The sequence below is a fragment of the Tachyglossus aculeatus genome, chromosome 25 (genome assembly GCF_015852505.1).
Source record: "Tachyglossus aculeatus isolate mTacAcu1 chromosome 25, mTacAcu1.pri, whole genome shotgun sequence".
Lineage (NCBI taxonomy): Eukaryota > Metazoa > Chordata > Mammalia > Monotremata > Tachyglossidae > Tachyglossus > Tachyglossus aculeatus.
Window position 1 is genome coordinate 24760937 of NC_052090.1, and position 18938 is coordinate 24779874.

Here is an 18938-nt window from a genome sequence, read left to right on the forward strand (position 1 = left end):
CCATTTTACAGATGAGGTAGCTGAGGCCCAGAGAAGTGAAGTGACTTGCCCAAGGTCCCACAGCGCACTTGTGGTTGAGCCGGAATTAGAACCCATGACCTTATTGAGCGGTAACTACAGAAAAAGCATTGTACTCAGCGGTTGCGAGAAGACGATACACTAGGGTTTGTAGACACAATTCTTGCCTTCAAGGAGCTGACAACTTACTGCTTGTAGAGCACTGTACTGAGCGCTTCAGAGAGCACAATGGAACTAGTAGATTCATGCATTCATTCAATCATATTTATTGAATGCTTACTGTGTGCAGAGCACTGTACTAAGCGCTTGGGAAGTACAAGTTGGTAACATATAGAGAGGGTCCCCACCCAACAACGGGCTCACAGTCTAGACATGATCTCCATGCCCTCAAGGAGTTTACAGACTAATGATAATAATAATTATGGTATTCATTAAGTGTTTACTGGGTGCCAGGCACTGTACTAAGCGCTGGGGTGGATCCAAGCAAATCGAATTGGACGCAGTCCCTGTCCCACGGGGGGCTCACAGTCTCGATCCCCATTTTCCAGATGAGGTAACTGAGGCCCAGAGGATCAATCAATCAATCAATCAATTGTATTTATTGAGCGCTTTCTGTGTGCAGAGCACTGTACTAAGCGCTTGGGAAGTCCAAGTTGGCAACATATAGAGACGGTCCCTACCCAACGGCGGGCTCACAGTCTAGAAGGGGGAGACAGAGAACCAAACCAAACATATTAATAGAATGAAATAAATAGAATAGATATGTACAAGTAAAATAAATAAATAAATGAAGAGAAGTGAAGTGACTCGCCCAAGGTCACTCAGCATACAAGTGGCGGAGCAGGGATTAGAACCCATGACTTTCTAACTCCCAAGCCCAGGCTCTAGCCATTATGCCAGGCTGCTTCTATGCCATACTGTGTGTAGACCCCATGTCGGGGAGGATAATAGAGCTAGCAAGGCAACCACTGCCCTCAAGAAACTTGCAATCTTCCCCTTGCAGAGTGCTATACTGAGCGCTCCGGCGGGGAAGATCGAGCTAGTAGACATGATACCTGAAATCAAGAAGCTTACAGTGTGCCTCTTGCACGGGGCTATACTGAACGCTTGGGAGCAGACCGTAGAATGAGCGTCGCCTAGTGGATAGAGCCTGGGCCGGGGGCGACGGCCGACTTGTACTTCCCAAGCGCTTAGTACAGTGCTCTGCACACAGTAAGCGCTCAATAAATACGATTGATTGATTGACTGATTGACGGGAAAAGTCCACGGAGGTTCCCACGGGACCCCGAGATCCGGAGAAGCAGCATGGCTCAGTGGGAAGAGCCCGGGCTTGGGAGTCAGAGGACGTGGGTTCCAATCCCGACTCCGCCACTTATCAGCTGTGTGACCTTGGACTTTCATTCATTCATTCGATCGCATTTATTGAGCGCTGACTGTGTCCAGAGCACTGTACTAAGCGCTTGGGAACTCCAAGTTGGCAACACCTAGAGACGGTCCCTACCCAACAGCGGGCTCACAGTCTAGAAAGGGGAGGCAGAGATCAAATCCAAACATATTAGCAAAATAAAATCAATAGACTAAATATGCACAAATAAAATAAATAGAGTAATAAATTTGTACAAAGTATATATCCATATATATATGTATATATATATATGGAGAGGAAGGAGGGGACTCAGTCTGGGAAGCTCTCCTGGAGGAGGTGAGCTCTCAGTAGGGCCTTGAAGGGAAAGACTTCTCTGTGCCTCATCTGTAAAATGGGGATTAAAAGTGTGAGCCCCACATGGGACAACCTGATGACCCTGTATCTACCCCAGCGCTTAGAATCATCATCATCATCATCATCATCATCATCAATCGTATTTATTGAGCGCTTACTGTGTGCAGAGCACTGGACTAAGCACTTGGGAAGTACAAATTGGCAACATACAGAGACAGTCCCTACACAATAGTGGGCTCACAGTCTAAATGTGGGAGACAGAGAACAAAACCAAACATACTAACAAAATAAAATAAATAGAATAGATATCAATCAATCAATCGTATTTATTGAGCACTTACTGTGTGCAAAGCACTGTACTAAGCACTTGGGAAGTCCAAGTTGGCAACATATAGAGACAGTCCCTACCCAACAGTGGGCTCACAGTCTAAAAGGGGGAGACAGAGAACAAAACCAAACATACTAACAAAATAAAATAGAGTAGATATGTACAAGTAAAATAAATAAATAAATAGAGTAATAATGGATAATAATAATAATAATAATAATAATAATAGAGTAATAAATAGAGGGTTTGACTAGAGGGAAACTTATTCAGTCAATCATTCGATTGCAGAGTGCAGGGCACTGGACTAAGCGCTTGGGAGAGTGCAATACAACAGTAAACAGACACATAGAACAAAACCAAACATAGTAACAGAATAAAATAAATAGAATAGAATAGATATGTGCAAGTAAAATAAATGAATAAATAAATAGAGTAATAAATATGTACAAACATATATCCATATATACAGGTGCTGTGGGGAAGGGAAGGAGGTAAGATGGGGGGGATGGAGAGGGGGAGAGGAAGGAAGGGGCTCAGTCTGGGAAGGCCTCCTGGAGGAGGGGAGCTCTCAGTAGGGCCTTGAAGGGCCTTGAAAGGCCTTAGAATGGTGCTTGGCACTTAGTAAGCGCTTAACAAATACTATTATTATTATTATTATTATTATCATTATTATTATCATTATTATTGATGTTATTATTATTATTCTCACTCACCGTACTCGAGCATGATGTCCATGCACTTCCTTGCCCCCGAGAAGGCAGCCAGGTGGATGGGAAAGTAGCCCCACTTGTTGCTTTTGCAGGCCTTGGCTCTCCGATCAACCTGGGGAGCGGGAGAGGTGGAGAAGCGAGAAGAGCGTCAAGACACCGGGAGGGACGAGGGCGGTGGCTCAGAGGTGGGGCCGGGCTCATCATCCTTCCCACATGCACACATAATAATAATAATAATAATAATAATAATAATAATAATAATGGCATTTGTTAAGCGCTTACTATGTGCAAAGCACTGTTCTAAGCGCTGGGGAAATGCAAGGTGATCAGGTTGTCCCACGTGGGGCTCACAGTCTTAATCCCCATTTGACAGATGAGGTCACTGAGGCTCAGAGAAGTGAAGCGACGTGCCCAAGGTCACACAGCAGACATGTGGCGGAGCCGGGATTTGAACCCATGACCTCTGACTCCAAAGCCCGGGCTCTTTCCACCGAGCCACGCTGCTTCTCAGGTGCTGGGCACATAGTAAGCGCTTAACAAATGCCATTTGTTCCCCCTTTTAGACTGCGAGCCCACTGTTGGGTAGGGACTGTCTCTATATGTTGCCAATTTGTACTTCCCAAGTGCTTAGTACAGTGCTCTGCACATAGTAAGCGCTCAATAAATACGATTGATGATGATGATGATGATGATGATTATTGCACGCACATACACCCAAACTCTCTCTCAGAGCAGGGCAGGTCATGGCCCAAAGGTAGAAAATCAAGAGCCGCGTCAGACACGGTGGGAATGAGTACAGCAGGGGATACAAGCAGCAGGGTGATGTGGTGGCTAAAGCCCGGGCCTGGGAATCAGAAAGTCATGGGTTCTAATCCTGACTCCTCCGCTCATCTGTTGGGTGACCTTGGATGAGTCACTTCACTTCTCCGGGCCTCAGTTTCCTCATCTGGAAAACGCGGGGGTGAAGACTGCGAGCCCCACGCGGGACGGAGATGGTGTCCCACCTTCATTCATTCATTCATTCATTCAATCGTATTTATTGAGCGCTTACTGTGTGTGTGCCCCTTTTAGACTGTGAGCCCACTGTTGGGTAGGGACTGTCTCTATATGTTGCCAATTTGTACTTCCCAAGCGCTTAGTCCAGTGCTCTGCACATAGTAAGCGCTCAATAAATACGATTGATTGATTGATTGATTGCAGAGCACTGTACCAAGCGCTTGGGAAGTCCAAGTCGGCAACATCATCATCAATCGTATTTATTGAGCGCTTACTGTGTGCAGAGCACTGTACTAAGCGTTTGGGAAGTACAAATTGGCAACATATAGAGACAGTCCCTACCCAGCAGTGGGCTCAAAGTCTAGAAGTCACCTGATTAACTTGCGTCCACCCCGGCGCTTAGAAAAGTGCTTGGCACATAGTAAGCGCTTCACATTATTGTTATTATATTTTGGGGGAGGATCTACTTCTGACGAAGGGGAGTGGGGGTCCGACATACGGCCCCTGCAAGGTGGTCCCTAAGCCCACCAGAAGCTGCAAGGCTTCGCTGTTGTCCTTGTGGCAGGCGAACATGATGGCGGAATTCCCGTTTTCTCCCTCCAAATCCACGTCCGTACCGGGATGCTGGAGCAGGGCCTGTCGGGAGCCAGAGAAGAAACAAAATAATAATATTCATGACGGTATTTGTTAAGCGTTTGCTATGTGCCGAGCACTGTTCCTAGCCCTGGGGTAGATACGAGGTAATCAGGTTGTCCCACGCGGCTCACAGTCTTAATCCCCATTTTACAGATGAGATAACTGAGGCCCAGAGAAGTGAAGTGACTTGCCCAGAGTCCCACAGCTGACAAGTGGCGGAGCCGGGATTAGAACCCATGATTTCTGACTCCCAAGCCGGGGCTCTTTCCACTAAGCCACGTTCATAACTGTGGTATTTGTGAAGTGCTTACTATGTGCCAGGCTCTGTAATAATAATAATAATGATGATGATGGTATTTGTTAAGCACTTTTACTATGTGCAAAGCACTGTTCTAAGTGCTGGGGGGATACAAGGTGATCAGGTTGTCCCACGTGGGGCTCACAGTCTTAATCAGTGTGGCTCACTGGAAAGAGCCCGGGCTTTGGAGTCAGAGGTCATGGGTTCGAATCCCGACTCCGCCACATGTCTGCTGTGTGACCTTGGGCAAGTCACTTAACTTCTCTGAGCCTCAGTTCCCTCATCTGTAAAATGGGGATTAAGACTGTGAGCCCCATGTGGGGCAAGTTGATCACTTTGTATCCCCCCCAGCGCTTAGAACAGTGCTATGCACATAGTAAGCACTTAACAAATGCCATTATTATTATTATTATTATTATTATTATTAACCCCCATTTTACAGATGAGGTAACTGAGGCCCAGAGAAGTAAAGTGACTTGCCCAAAGTCACACAGCTGACAACTGGCAGAGCCGGGATTTGAACCCATGACCTCTGACTCCAAAACCCGGGCTCTTTCTACTGAGCCACGCTGCTTCTTCTCTGTAATAAGCGCTGGGGTAGATACAAATAATAATAATAATAATAATAATAATAATAATGACATTTATTAAGTGCATACTATATGCAAAGCATTGTTCTAAGCACTGGGGAAGTTACAAGGTGATCAGGTTGTCCCACAGGGGGCTCACAATCTTAATCCCCATTTTACAGATGAGGTAACTGAGGCCCAGAGAAGTGAAGTGACTTGCCCAAAGTCACCCAGCTGACAATTGGCGGAGCCGGGATTTGAACCCATGACCTCTGACTCCAAAGCCCGGGCTCTTTCCACTGAGCCACGCTGCTTCTTCTCTGTAATAAGCGCTGGGTTAGATACAAATTAACCTGTTTGGACACGGTCCCGGTCCCACATGGGGCTCACAGTCTTTATCCCCATTTTACAGATAATAATAATAACAATAATGGCATTTGTTAGGTGCTTATTACGTGTTCTAAGCGCTGGGGTAGATACAAGGTAATCAGGTGGCCCCACGTGGGGCTCACAGTCTTAATCCCCATTTTACAGATGAGGGAACTGAGGCCCAGAAAAGTGAATTTACTCGCCCAAGGTCACACAGCAGACAAGGGGTGGTGCCGGGATTAGAACCCAGGTCCTTCTGACTCCAAAGCCCCAGCTCTAGCCACTAGACCACGCCCAGAAGTCAGCTCACTCGACTAATCCGTCCATCAATTCGTGGGATTTATTGAGCGTTTACTATGTGCAGAGCACTGTACTAAGCACTTAGGAGAGGACAATCCATCAATGGTATTTGCTGAGCGCTTACTATGCACAGAGCACTATACTAAGCGCTTGGGAGAGGACGATGCAACAGAATTGGTAGTCATGTCTAGTCTTGCGAAGTGAGTTATAGTGGCTGGGGCCCCTTCCTGGGAGTCAGAAGAACCTGGGTTCGAATCCTGGCTCTGCCACTTCTCCGCTGCGTGACCTTGGACAAGTCATTCACTTCTCTGTGCCTCGGTTTCCTCATCTGTCAAATGGGGATGGAGACCGTGAGCCCCACGTGGGACAGGGATTGTGTCATTCATTCAGTCGTATTTATTGAGTGCTTACTGTGTGCAGAGCACTGTACTAAGCGCTTGGGAAGTACAAGTTGGCAACATATAGAGACGGTCCCTACCCAACAGTGGGCTCCAACCCGATTTTCTGGTATCCACCCCAGCGCTCAGTACAGTGCCTGGCACATAGTAAGAGCTGAACAATACCAGAATTATTCATTATTTTTTTATAATGGCATTTATTAAGCGCTTACTATGTGCAAAGCACTGTTCTAAGCGCTGAGCACTGTTCTAAATGCTGGCACTGTTCTAAGCGCTGTTATTATTATTATTGTTATCATTAGTATCATTAAATCATGGTATGTGGTGCTCCCAGAGGGCAATGAGAATGTGAGGAGCCAGAGGTCATGGGTTCTAATCCCAGCTCCGTCACATGTCCGCTGTGTGACTTTGGGCAGGTCACTTAACCTCTCTGAGCCTCAGTTCCCTCATCTGTCAAATGGGGATGAAGACTGTGAGCCCCACGTGGGACAGGGATTGTGTCATTCATTCAGTCGTATTTATTGAGCGCTTACTGTGTGCAGAGCACTGTACTAAGCGCTTGGGAAGTACAAGTTGGCAACATATAGAGACGGTCCCTACCCAACAGTGGGCTCCAACCCGATTTTCTGGTATCCACCCCTGCGCTCAGTACAGTGCCTGGCACATAGTAAGAGCTGAACAATACCAGAATTATTTTTTTTTATAATAGCATTTATTAAGCGCTTACTATGTGCAAAGCACTGTTCTAAGTACTGAGCACTGTCCTAAGTGCTGGCACTGTTCTAAGCGCTGTTATTATTATTATTGTTATCATTTGTATTATTAAATCATGGTACGTGATGCTCCCAAAGGGAAATGAGAATGTGAGGAGCCAGAGGTCATGGGTTCTAATCCCAGCTCTGTCACATGTCCGCTGTGTGACTTTGGGCAGGTCACTTAACTTCTCTGAGCCTCAGTTCCCTCATCTGTCAAATGGGGATGAAGACTGTGAGCCCTCCGTGGGACAACCTCATCACCTTGAGCGCTTAGAACAGTGCCTTGCACATAGTAAGCGCTTACCAAATGCCATAATTAATTAAAGACCTGGGACTGTGTCTAATTAATAATAATAATAATAATAATAATAATAATAATAATGTTGGCATTTGTTAAGTGCTTACTATGTGCAAAGCACTGTTCTAAGCGCTTGGGGGGGATACAAAGTGTTCAGATCGTCCCATGTAGGGCTCCCAGTCTTAATCCCCATTTTACAGATGAGGTAACTGAGGCTCAGAGAAGTTAAGTGACTTAAGTTAATTGTCACTTGGGTGTCCTGGCCCAATCAATCAGTCAATCAATCGTATTTATTGAGCGCTTACTGTGTGCACAGCACTGTTGGGAAGTCCAAGATCATCATCATCAATCGCATTTATTGAGCACTTACTGTGTGCAGAGCACTGTACTAAGCGCTTGGGAAGTACAAATTGGTTATCACTCTATTTTATTGGTACATATTTATTCTACTTATTTGATTTTGTTAATACGTTTTGTTCTCTGTCTCCCCCTTCTAGACTGCGAGCCCACTGTTGGGTAGGGACCATCTCTAGATGTTGCCAACTTGGACTTCCCAAGCGCTTAGTCCAGTGCTCTGCACACAGTAAGCGCTCAATAAATACAATTGAATGAATGAATGAATATAGAGACAGTCCCTACCCAACAGTGGGCTCACAGCCCCGAGTAGGTGCTTCAGAAAGGCTGGGCGAGGGCAAGGGACTTAACCAAGGTCACAGGGCAGGCCACGCCGCCTCTCGGGCTTCCTTACCTTGACCACATCGTTGTGGCAGGCGCTCAATAAATACGATTGAATGAATGAATGAATATAGAGACAGTCCCTACCCAACAGTGGGCTCACAGCCCCCTGAGTAGGCGCTTCAGAAAGGCTGGGCGAGGGCAAGGGACTTATCCAAGGTCACAGGGCAGGCCGCGCCGCCTCTCGGGCTTCCTTACCTTGACCACATCGTTGTGGCAGGCTTGCACGGCGAGGTGCAGAGGGGCCATGCAGCTGTGGTTCCTGAGGTTGGGGTCGGCGCCTCTCCCCAAAAGCAACCGCACGCTTTGGACTTGGTTTTGCCGGGCTGCCCAGTGCAGAGGAGTGTTTCCGCAAGCGTCCATCGCGTTCAGCTCTGGGACCAAAGCAGACCACATTCCCGTTACAGGTCCTTCTGAGTCGGGACCGCTAATCTTCACGAATAATAAATGCTAATAATAATGATAATGACATTTATTCAGCGCTTACTATGTGCAAAGCACTGTTCTAAGCGCTGGGGAGGTTACAATAATCAATCAATCAATCAATCGCATTTATTGAGCGCTTACTGTGTGCAGAGCACTGTACTAAGTGCTTGGGAAGTACAAGTTGGCAACAAATAGAGACGGTCCCTACCCAACAGTGGGCTCACAGTCTGAAAGAGGGAGACAGAGAACAAAACCAAACATACTAACAAAATAAAATAAATAGAATAGATATGTACAAGTAAAATAGAGTAATAAATATGTACAAACATATATATATATATACAATAATAATAATAATGGCATTTATTAAGTGCTTACTGTGTGCAAAGCACCGTTCTAAGCGCTTGGGGAGGATACAAGGTGACCAGGTTGTCCCACGGAGGGCTCACAGTCTCAATCCCCATTTTACAGATGAGGGAACTGAGGCCCAGAAAAGTGAAGCGACTTGCCCAAGGTCACACAGCTGACAATTGGCAGAGCTGGGGTTTGAACCCATGACCTTTGACTCCAAAGCCCGGGCTCTTTCCACTGAGCCACGCTGCTAATAATGACATTTATTAAGCGCTTACTATGCGCAAAGCACTGTTCTAAGCGCTGGGGAGGTTACAATATCAATCGATTGATCGTATTTATTGAGCGCTTACTGTGTGCAGAGCACTGGACTAAGCGCTTGGGAAGTACAAGTTGGCAACATATAGAGACAGTCCCTACCCAACAGTGGGCTCACAGTCTGAAAGAGGGAGACAGAGAACAAAACCAAACATACTAACAAAATAAAATAAATAGAATAGATATGTACAAGTAAAATTAATAAATAGAGTAATAAATATGTAAAAACATATATATATATATACAATAATAATAATAATGGCATTTATTAAGCGCTTACTGGTGTGCAAAGCACCATTCTAAGCACTTGGGGAAGATACAAGGTGACCAGGTTGTCCCACGGAGGGCTCACAGTCTTAATCCCCATTTTACAGCTGAGGTAACTGAGGCCCAGAGAAGTGAAGCGACTTGCCCAAGGTCACACAGCTGACAATTGGCGGAGCTGGGGTTTGAACCCATGACCTTTGACTCCAAAGCCCGGGCTCTTTCCACTGAGCCACGCTGCTAATAATGACATTTATTTATTAAGCGCTTACTATGTGCAAAGCACTGTTCTCAGCGCTGGGGTGGTTACAATAATCAATCAATTGATCGTATTTATTGAGCGCTTACTGTGTGCAGAGCACTGGACTAAGTGCTTGGGAAGTCCAAGTTGGCAACATATAGAGATGGTCCCTACCCAACAACGGGATCACAGTCTGAAAGAGGGAGACAGAGAACAAAACCAAACATACCAACAAAATAAAATAAATAGAATAGATATGTACAAGTAAAATTAATAAATAAATAAATAGAATAATAAATATGTACAAACATATATATATACAATAATAATAACAATGGCATTTATTAAGCGCTTACTATGTGCAAAGCACTGTTCTAAGTGCTTGGGGAGGATACAAGGTGACCAGGTTGTCCCACGGAGGGCTCACAGTCTTAATCCCCATTTTACAGCTGAGGTAACTGAGGCACAGAGAAGTGAAGCGACTTGCCCAAGGTCACACAGCTGACAATTGGTGGAGCTGGGGTTTGAACCCATGACCTTTGACTCCAAAGCCCGGGCTCTTTCCACTGAGCCACGCTGCTAATAATGACATTTATTAAGTGCTTACTATGTGCAAAGCACTGTTCTAAGCGCTGGGGAGGTTACAATAATCAATCAATCAATCGTATTTATTGAGAGCTTACTGTGTGCAGAGCACTGGACTAAGCGCTTGGGAAGTCCAAGTTGGCAACATATAGAGACGGTCCCTACCCAACAGTGGGCTCACAGTCTAGAAGGGGGAGACAGAGAACAAAACCAATCAATCAATCGTATTTATTGAGCGCTTACTGTGTGCAGAGCACTGGACTAAGCGCTTGGGAAGTACAAGTTGGCAACATGTAGAGACGGTCCCTACCCAACAACGGGCTCACAGTCTACTAAGCGTGTCCTGTGGGCTCCGGGCAGCCCCACAAGCTGGACAGAGTATGTTTGTACATATTTATTACCCTATTTATTTATTTATTCATTTTACTTGTACATATCTATTCTATTCATTTTATTTTGTTAGTATGCTTGGTTTTGTTCTCTGTCTCCCCCTTTCAGACTGTGAGCCCACCGTTGGGTAGGGACCGTCTCTAGATGTTGCCAATTTGTACTTTCCAAGCGCTTAGTACGGTGCTCTGCACATAGTAAGCGCTCAATAAATACGATTGATGATGACGACGACCCCCGCCCGAGCAGGGGGCAGCAAGCAGGTGACTGCCCTTGGGTTGGGGGTGGGGGTGGGGGGGTCCCCTACCTTCCCAGGTGGCATGGTGGAAGCCCACCTCCGGCTGGTCCAGCTGGCCCCGGCCTGCGGCGTGATGGAGCGGGGTGGCGTCCAGCTGGTCGCGGGGGACCGGTTCCTTGACGGTCTCCTGGACCAAGGTCCGCAACTTGGGGGTGCCCCCGTCCGAGACCACCTGTGGGGGGGCAAAGACTAGGTGCCCCTGGACCCTTCCTTGGGGGAGGATGGGAAGGGGGCACCCAGGAGGGCACCCAGGCCTGGCAGGGTGTCTAACAGACAAGGACTCTGCCCACACCCTTCCAAACCTTACTGAGGGCCCATCTCTTCCAAGAGGCCTTCCCTGATTAAGCCCTCCTTTCCTCTTCTTCCACTCCCTTAATGATACTAATAATAATATTTACTAGGTGCCAGGCACTGTTCTAAGCATAATCGTTTGGACAGCAAGGATGGTATTTGTTAATAATAATAATAATGGCATTTATTGAGTGCTTACTATGTGCAACACCCTTCCAAACCTTACTGAGGGCCCATCTCTTCCTAGAGGCCTTCTCTGATTAAGCCCTCCTTCCCTCTTCTCCCACCACTCCCTTAATGATACTAATAATAATATTTACTAGGTGCCTGGCACTGTTCTGAGCATAATCAGGCTGCACAGCAATGATGGTATTTGTTAATGATAAGAATAATAATAATGGCATTTATTAAGTGCTTGCTATGTGCAACACCCTTCCAAACCGTACTAAGGGCCCATCTCTTCCAAGAGGCCTTCTCTGATTAAGCCCTCCTTTCCTCTTCTCCCACTCCCTTAATGATACTAATAATAATATTTACTAGGTGCCAGGCACTGTTCTAAGCATAATCAGGTTGGACAGCAATGATTATTTGTTAATAATAATAATAATGGCATTTATTAAGTGCTTACTATGTGCAACACCCTTGCAAACCTTACTGAGGGCCCATCTCTTCCAAGAGGCCTTCTCTGATTAAGGCCTCCTTCCCTCTTCTCCCACTCCCTTAATGATGCTAATAATAATATTTACTAGGTGACAGGCACTGTTCTAAACATAATCAGGTTGGACAGCAATGATGGTATTTGTTAATAATAATAATCGCATTTATTAAGTGCTTACTATGTGCAAAGCACTGTTCTAAAAGCTGGGGAGGTTACAAGGTGATCAGGTTCTTCCACATGGGGCTCACAGTCTTCATCCCCATTTTACAGATGAGGTCATGGAGGCTCAGAGAAGTGAAGTGACTTGCCCAAAGTCACATAGCTGACAATTGGTGGAGCTGGGATTTGAACCCATGACCTCTGGCTCCAAAGGCCGTGGGTTTTCCACTGAGCCACACTGTTCTAAGCACTGGGGAGGTTACAAGGTGATCAGGTGGTCCCACGGGGGGCTCACAGTTTTAATCCCCATTTTACAGATGAGGTCACTGAGGCCCAGAGAAGTTAAGTGACTTGCCCAAAGTCACATAGCTGACATTTGGCAGAGTCGGGATTTGAACCCATGACCTCCGACTCCAAAGCCCGGGCTTTTTCCACTGAGCCACGCTGCTTCTCCAATGATGGTATTTGTTAAGCACTTACTAGGTGCCAGGCACTGTTCTAAGCGCTGCGGGAGATCCAGAGAAGCAGTGTGGCTCAGTAGAAAGAGCCCGGGCTTGGGAGTCAGAGGTTGCGGATTCTAATCCCGACTCTGTCACTTGTTCAGCTGCGTGACTCTGTGCAAGTCACTTAATTTATCCATGCCTCAGTTCCCTCATCTGGAAAATGGGGATTAAGACTGTGAGCCCCACGTGGGACAACCTATCTACCCCAGGGCTTAGAGCACGCTTGGCCCATAGTAGGGACCGTCTCTATATGTTGCCAACTTGTACTTCCCAAGCGCTTAGTACAGCGCTCTGCACACAGTAAGTGCTCAATAAATACAACTGAATGAATAAAGGAATAGTAAGTGCTTAACAAATACCACCATTATCATCATCCTACATGATAATCGGGTTGGACACAGTCCCTGTCCCTCGTGGGGCTCGCAGTCTTCATCCCCATTTTACAGATGAGGGAACCGAGGCCCGCAGAAGGTGATGTGACCGCCTAGCAGACAAGGGGCGGAGGCAGGATTAGAACCCAGGACCTTTTGACTCCCAAGCCGGGGCTCTATCCACTAGGCCACCCCTGGGAGAATTTTCTGAAGTGGATTCCCTGCCTTCCTCCACACCTCCCAAATCCTTCCCAGGACCCTGTTTCCTTCCCCATTCGTTCAGTCATTGATTCGGTCGTATTGACTGAGCGTTTACTGTGTGCAGAGCACTGGACTAAGCGTTTGGAGAGGACAATGCAACAGAAAACAGATACAGTCCCTGCCTACAACGAGCTGACAGTCTAGAGGTCTTCCCACCCTTCCCCATCTCCTCTCTTTCTCCCACCTCCCTCCAAACCCCCACCCCTGCAGCCCCCCGCCTCCCTCCTCTCTCCCGGGAGCTTAGTAAGCGCTTAACAAGAGTAATAATAATGATAATTATATGCTCCTTTTATATGATTATTATATGTCCCTTCCTCCCCCCCCCACGAATCCCTCCATCTCCTCCCCTTCTCCCATCTCCCTCCAAGACCCCCCCACCCCCTGCCCCTCCTGCCCCCTTTCTCTCCCCCCGCCCCCTCCCCTTCTCCCACTTCCCTCCAAGACCCCTTCCCCCCCAACTTTCCTCCTCCCTCCTGGATCTCCCTCCCCATCTCCCCCTCCCCTTCCCCCACCCCCCTCCAAGACCCCCCACCTCCTGCCCCTACTGCCCCCCTTCCTCCCTCCAGGCCTCTCCTCCCCATCTCCCCCCTCCCCTTCTCCCCCCTCTCCTTCTCCCTCCAGTCCCCCCTCCCTTTCTCCCTCTAGTCCCCTTCTCCCTCCAGGACCCCTCCCCTTCTCCCCCCTCCCCTTCTCCCTCCAGTCCCCCCTCCCCTTCTCCCTCCAGGACCCCTCCCCATCTCCCCTTCCCCTTCTCCCTCCAGCCCCTCCCCTTCTCTCTCCTCCCTTTCTCCCTCCAGGCCCCCCTCCCCATCTCCTCCTCCCCTTCTCCCTCCAGGCCCCCCTCCCCACCGCCCCCTCCCCTTCTCCCTCCAGCCCCCCCTCCCCATCTCCCCCTCCCCTTCTCCCTCCAGGCCCCCCTCCCCATCACCTCCTCCCCTTCTCTCTCCTCCCTTTCTCCCACCAGGCCCCCCTCCCCATCTCCCCCTCCCCTTCTCCCTCCAGGCCCCCCTCCCCATCACCTCCTCCCCTTCTCTCTCCTCCCCTTCACCCTCCAGGCCCCCCTCCCCTTCTCCCCCCTCCCCTTCTCCCTCCAGGCCCCCCTCCCCATCTCCCCCTCCCCTTCTCTCTCCTCCCCTTCACCCTCCAGGCCCCCCTCCCCATCTCCCCCTCCCCTTCTCTCTCCTCCCCTTCTCCCTCCAGTCCCCCCTCCCCATCTCCCCCTCTCTCTCCTCCCCTTCTCCCTCCAGTCCCCCCTCCCCTTCTCCCCCCCTCCTCCCCTTCTCCCTCCAGGCCCCCCTCCCCATCTCCCCCCCTCCTCCCCTTCTCCCTCCAGGCCCCCCTCCCCATCTCCCCCCCTCCTCCCCTTCTCCCTCCAGGCCCCCCTCCCCATCTCCCCCTCCCCTTCTCTCTCCTCCCCTTCTCCCTCCAGGCCCCCCCTCCCCATCTCCCCCTCCCCATCTCCCCCTCCCCTTCTCCCCCCTCCCCTTCTCCCTCCAGTCCCCCCTCCCCTTCTCCCCCCTCCCCTTCTCCCCTCCAGGCCCCCCCATTCCTGTCTCCCCGCCCCCCTGCCCCGGTGTGCCTGACCTTGAGGCGGCGGGCGGGGGTCTCGCCGCCCCTGCCCAGGAGCCCCTGGCAGACGGCAGCCTGGGGCTCCCCCTGTCCCGCCCGCTGCAGGGGCCGCCCGCTCGGCTTCATCCCTGCGCGGGACGCTGCGGGAAGCGACTGAGGGAGGCAGGAGGCTGAGGGAGGCAGGAGACAGCGGGAGGCAGGAGGCTGACGGATGCAGGAGGCTGCGGGATGCAGGAGGCTGCGGGATGCAGGAGGCTGAGGGATGCAGGAGGCTGAGGGAGGCAGGAGGCTGCGGGAGGCAGGAGGCTGTGGGATGCAGGAGGCTGAGGGATGCAGGAGGCCGAGGGGTGCAGGAGGCTGCGGGATGCAGGAGACAGGAGGTGGGATGCAGGAGGCTTATGCGGGATGCAGGAGGCTGTGGGATGCAGGAGGCTGAGGGATACAGGAGGCAGCAGGCGGGATGCAGGAAGCTGAGGGATACAGGAGGCTGCGGATGCAGGAGACAGGAGGCGGGATGCAGGAGGCTGCGGGATGCAGGAGGCTGAGGGATACAGGAGGCTGCGGGATGCAGGAGACAGGAGGCGGGATGCAGGAGGCTGAGGGATACAGGAGGCGGGATGCAGGAGGCTGAGGAATACAGGAGGCTGCGGGATGCAGGAGACAGGAGGCGGGATGCAGGAGGCTGAGGGATACAGGAGGCTGCGGGATGCAGGAGGCTGAGGAATACAGGAGGCTGCGGGATGCAGGAGACAGGAGGCGGGATGCAGGAGGCTGAGGGATACAGGAGGCTGCGGGATGCCGAAGGAGGGATGCGGAGTGCAGAAGGCTGAGGGATGCAGGAGGCTGAGGGATACAGGAGGTGGGAGGCTGCGGGGTGCGGACCCCGAGGGAGGAAGAGGAGGAGGAGGAGGAAGAGGAGGAGGAGGAGGAAGAGGAGGAGGAGGGGTTGGGACCCTCCGGCCCGACCCTCCTCCCCCCGGGCCACTTATAGGGCAGAAGAGGGGAGGGACTGTCTCTCCCCTTTGCCCTCCCCCCCTTTTCCCCTCCCCAAAATAACCTTATCCGAGGAGGAGGAGGAGGAGGAGGAGGGAAGAGAGGGGCAAGGGGGAGGAGTCTAGAATAATCAGTATTATTATACTTCTTCATTCATTCCATCGTATTTATTTATTCACTCATTCAGTCGTATTTATTGAGCGCTTACTGTGTTCAGAGCACTGGACTAAGCGCTTGGGAGAGGACAAATCGGTAACCTCTAGAGACGGTCCCTACCCAACAACGGGCTCAGTCTGGAAACAAAACAAGACAGGTGTCAAAACCGTCAGAATAAATAAAATGATAGCTAAATACACATCATGAATAAAACGCAGTAATAAATATGTACAAATAGACGCAAGTGCTCGCTTACTGTGTGCAGAGCGCTGTACTAAGCGCTTGGGAGAGGACAAATCGGTAACCTCTAGAGACGGTCCCTACCCAACAACGGGCTCAGTCTAGAAACAAAACAAGAAGACAGGTGTCAAAACCGTCAGAATAAATAGAATGATAGCTATATACACATCATGAATAAAACGCAGTAATAAATATGTACAAATAGACGCAAGTGCTCGCTTACTGTGTGCAGAGCGCTGTACTAAGCGCTTGGGAGAGGACAAATCGGTAACCTCTGGAAATGGTCCCTACCCAACAAAGGGCTCAGTCTAGAAACAAAACAAGAAGACAGGTGTCAAAACCGTCAGAATAAATAGAATGATAGCTATATACACATCATTAATAAAACGCAGTAATAAATATGTTCAAATATATGCAAGTGCTCGCTTACTGTGTGCAGAGCACTGTACTAGGCGCTTGGAAAGTACAATTCGGCAACAGGTAGAGACAATCCCTACCCAACAACAGGATAAGTCCCCCGTATCTCACCTCCTTCCATTCCCCACAGCACCTGTATATATGTATATACGTTTGTACATATTTATTACTCTATTTATTTATTTATTTTACTTGTACATATCTATTCTATTTATTTTATTTTGTTAGTATGTTTGGTTTTGTTCTCTGTCTCCCCCTTTTAGACTGTGAGCCCACTGTTGGGTAGGGGCTGTCTCTATATGTTGCCAACTGGTACTTCCCAAGCGCTTAGTACAGTGCTCTGCACACAGTAAGTGCTCAATCAATACGATTGATTGATTGATTGATAAGTTCCAAGCACTGTTCTAAGCGCTGGGGTAAGTACAAACTGATCAGGTTGGGCACAGTCCCTGTCTCACAACGGGCTCACGCTCTTCATAATAATAATGATGGCATTTATTAAGCACTTACTATGTGCAAAGCACTGTTCAAAGCGCTCGTTTACTCGTCCCCATTTTACTTCTTCCTAATAATAATGATGATATTTGTTAAGCGCTTACTATAGACCAAGCACCGTTCTAAGCGCTGGGGTTGATATAAGGTAATGGGGCTGTCCCACGTGGGGCTCACAGTCCTCATCCCCATTTGTCAGATGAGGGAACTGAGGCACAGAGAAGTGAAGTGGCTTGTCCAAGGTCACACAGCAGACATGTGACAGAGCCCTGCTGTCCTTTCTCCCCCTTTCCTTCCTCTCTTTCCCCCCCTTTCCCCCATGGCCCTCCTTCTTCCCCTTTTCCCTCTCCTCTCCCCTACTTCTCCTGTTTTCTCTCAACGCCTCTCATTCCGGCTCAGTGGAAAGAGCCCGGGCTTTGGAGTCAGAGGCCGTGGGTTCAAATCCCGGCTCCGCCACTTGTCAGCTGTGTGACTTTGGGCAAGTCACTTCACTTCTCTGGGCCTCAGTTCCCTCATCTGGAAAATGGGGAATGAAGACTGTGAGCCCCACGTGGGACAACCTGATTACCTTGTAACTACCCCAGCGCTTCGAACAGTGCTTGGCACATAGTAAGCGCTTAACAAATACCATCATTATTACTATAGGACACCATCCACGGTTTCCTTAGGAAAATGTTACCGGATGGGAATGGGAAAACTTGGCGTTTTGCTTTTTTTTTCCTCATTTCCCTCAGGGGACTGAGACAAACCCACTCATCTCGCCGAGCGTAATGGCTTGGTGAAGAGACCAAGATTAATGCCGTTTCGAGTCTTATTCCCCAAAGTGGAGGGAGGAACATCATTTTATTCCTGTTTACAGCTTCCCTAATGGGGAAAACGACTGCCCATTAGCCAAGCTAATTTGCTCCCAGGGTAACTTCATAATATAGAAGGAGCTTCTTATATCCAACAGCCTAATTACTGGGCCAAAGGTGCCTGCTTAAAAAATAAATAAATCAACAGCGGAGGAACTATCCCATCTTTGGAAAGATTCTTCTCCCGTCAGCGCAAACATGGGGGCCGTTCCAAATCCAGAGGGGATTTAGGATTTAGAGGGGATTTAGCTCTTGGGGATTTAGACAGTAGCTCTTTCGGAGTTGAGAACGTGTCTACCCACTCTGTTTTATTGTCCTCTCCCAAGTGCTTAGTACAGTCTTCTGTGTGTGGTAAGTGCTTGATAAATTTATTCGATTAATTGATTAACGCCTGCCTTCTCCTCTAGACTGTAAGCTCGTTGTGGGCAGGGAATATGTCTCCCAACTGTATTATAGTGTACTCTGCCAAGCGCTTAGTATGATGCCCCGCATGTAGTAAGCGCTCAAGGAGCGTGGCCTAGTGGAAAGACAACTGGACTGGGGAGTTCCAATCCCGGCTCCACCGCTTAATAATAATAATAATAATGGCATTTATTAAGCGCTTACTATGTGCAAAGCACTGTTCTAAGTGCTGGGGAGGCTGCAAGGTGATCAGGTTGTCCCACGGGGGGCTCACAGTCTTAATCCCTATTTTACAGTTGAGGTAACTGAGGCACAGAGAAGTGAAGTGACTTGCCCAAAGTCACGCGGCTGACAACTGGCAGAGCTGGGATTTGAACCCGTGACCTCTGACTAAAAAGGCCGTGCTCTTTCCACCGAGCCACGCTGCCTCCTGGGTGACCTTGGGGAAGTCATTTCACTTCCTGAGGCTCAGTTTCCTTGTTTGTAAAATGGGTATTAAATGCCGCTTCTCTTCCACCCTCTTTAGACTGGGTGTCCCAGGTGGGACAAGGACTGTGTCTGAACTGATTATA

The 18938-nt window shown here is 49.1% G+C and overlaps 1 protein-coding gene across 1 annotated transcript in view; it reads right to left on the reverse strand.

Moving 5' to 3' along the window:
- Window positions 1–14938, reverse strand: part of TRPA1 (transient receptor potential cation channel subfamily A member 1) — a 60695-nt gene extending 45757 nt beyond the window's left edge. Inside the window, exons 1-5 of the mRNA XM_038766755.1 lie at window positions 14828–14938; window positions 11010–11172; window positions 8329–8504; window positions 4301–4408; window positions 2780–2888 (exon numbers count right to left, since the gene is read on the reverse strand). Coding sequence (XP_038622683.1) covers window positions 2780–2888; window positions 4301–4408; window positions 8329–8504; window positions 11010–11172; window positions 14828–14938 — 667 coding nt within the window. The remainder of the gene's footprint in view (window positions 1–2779; window positions 2889–4300; window positions 4409–8328; window positions 8505–11009; window positions 11173–14827) is intronic.
- Window positions 14939–18938: the final 4000 nt, after the last annotated feature.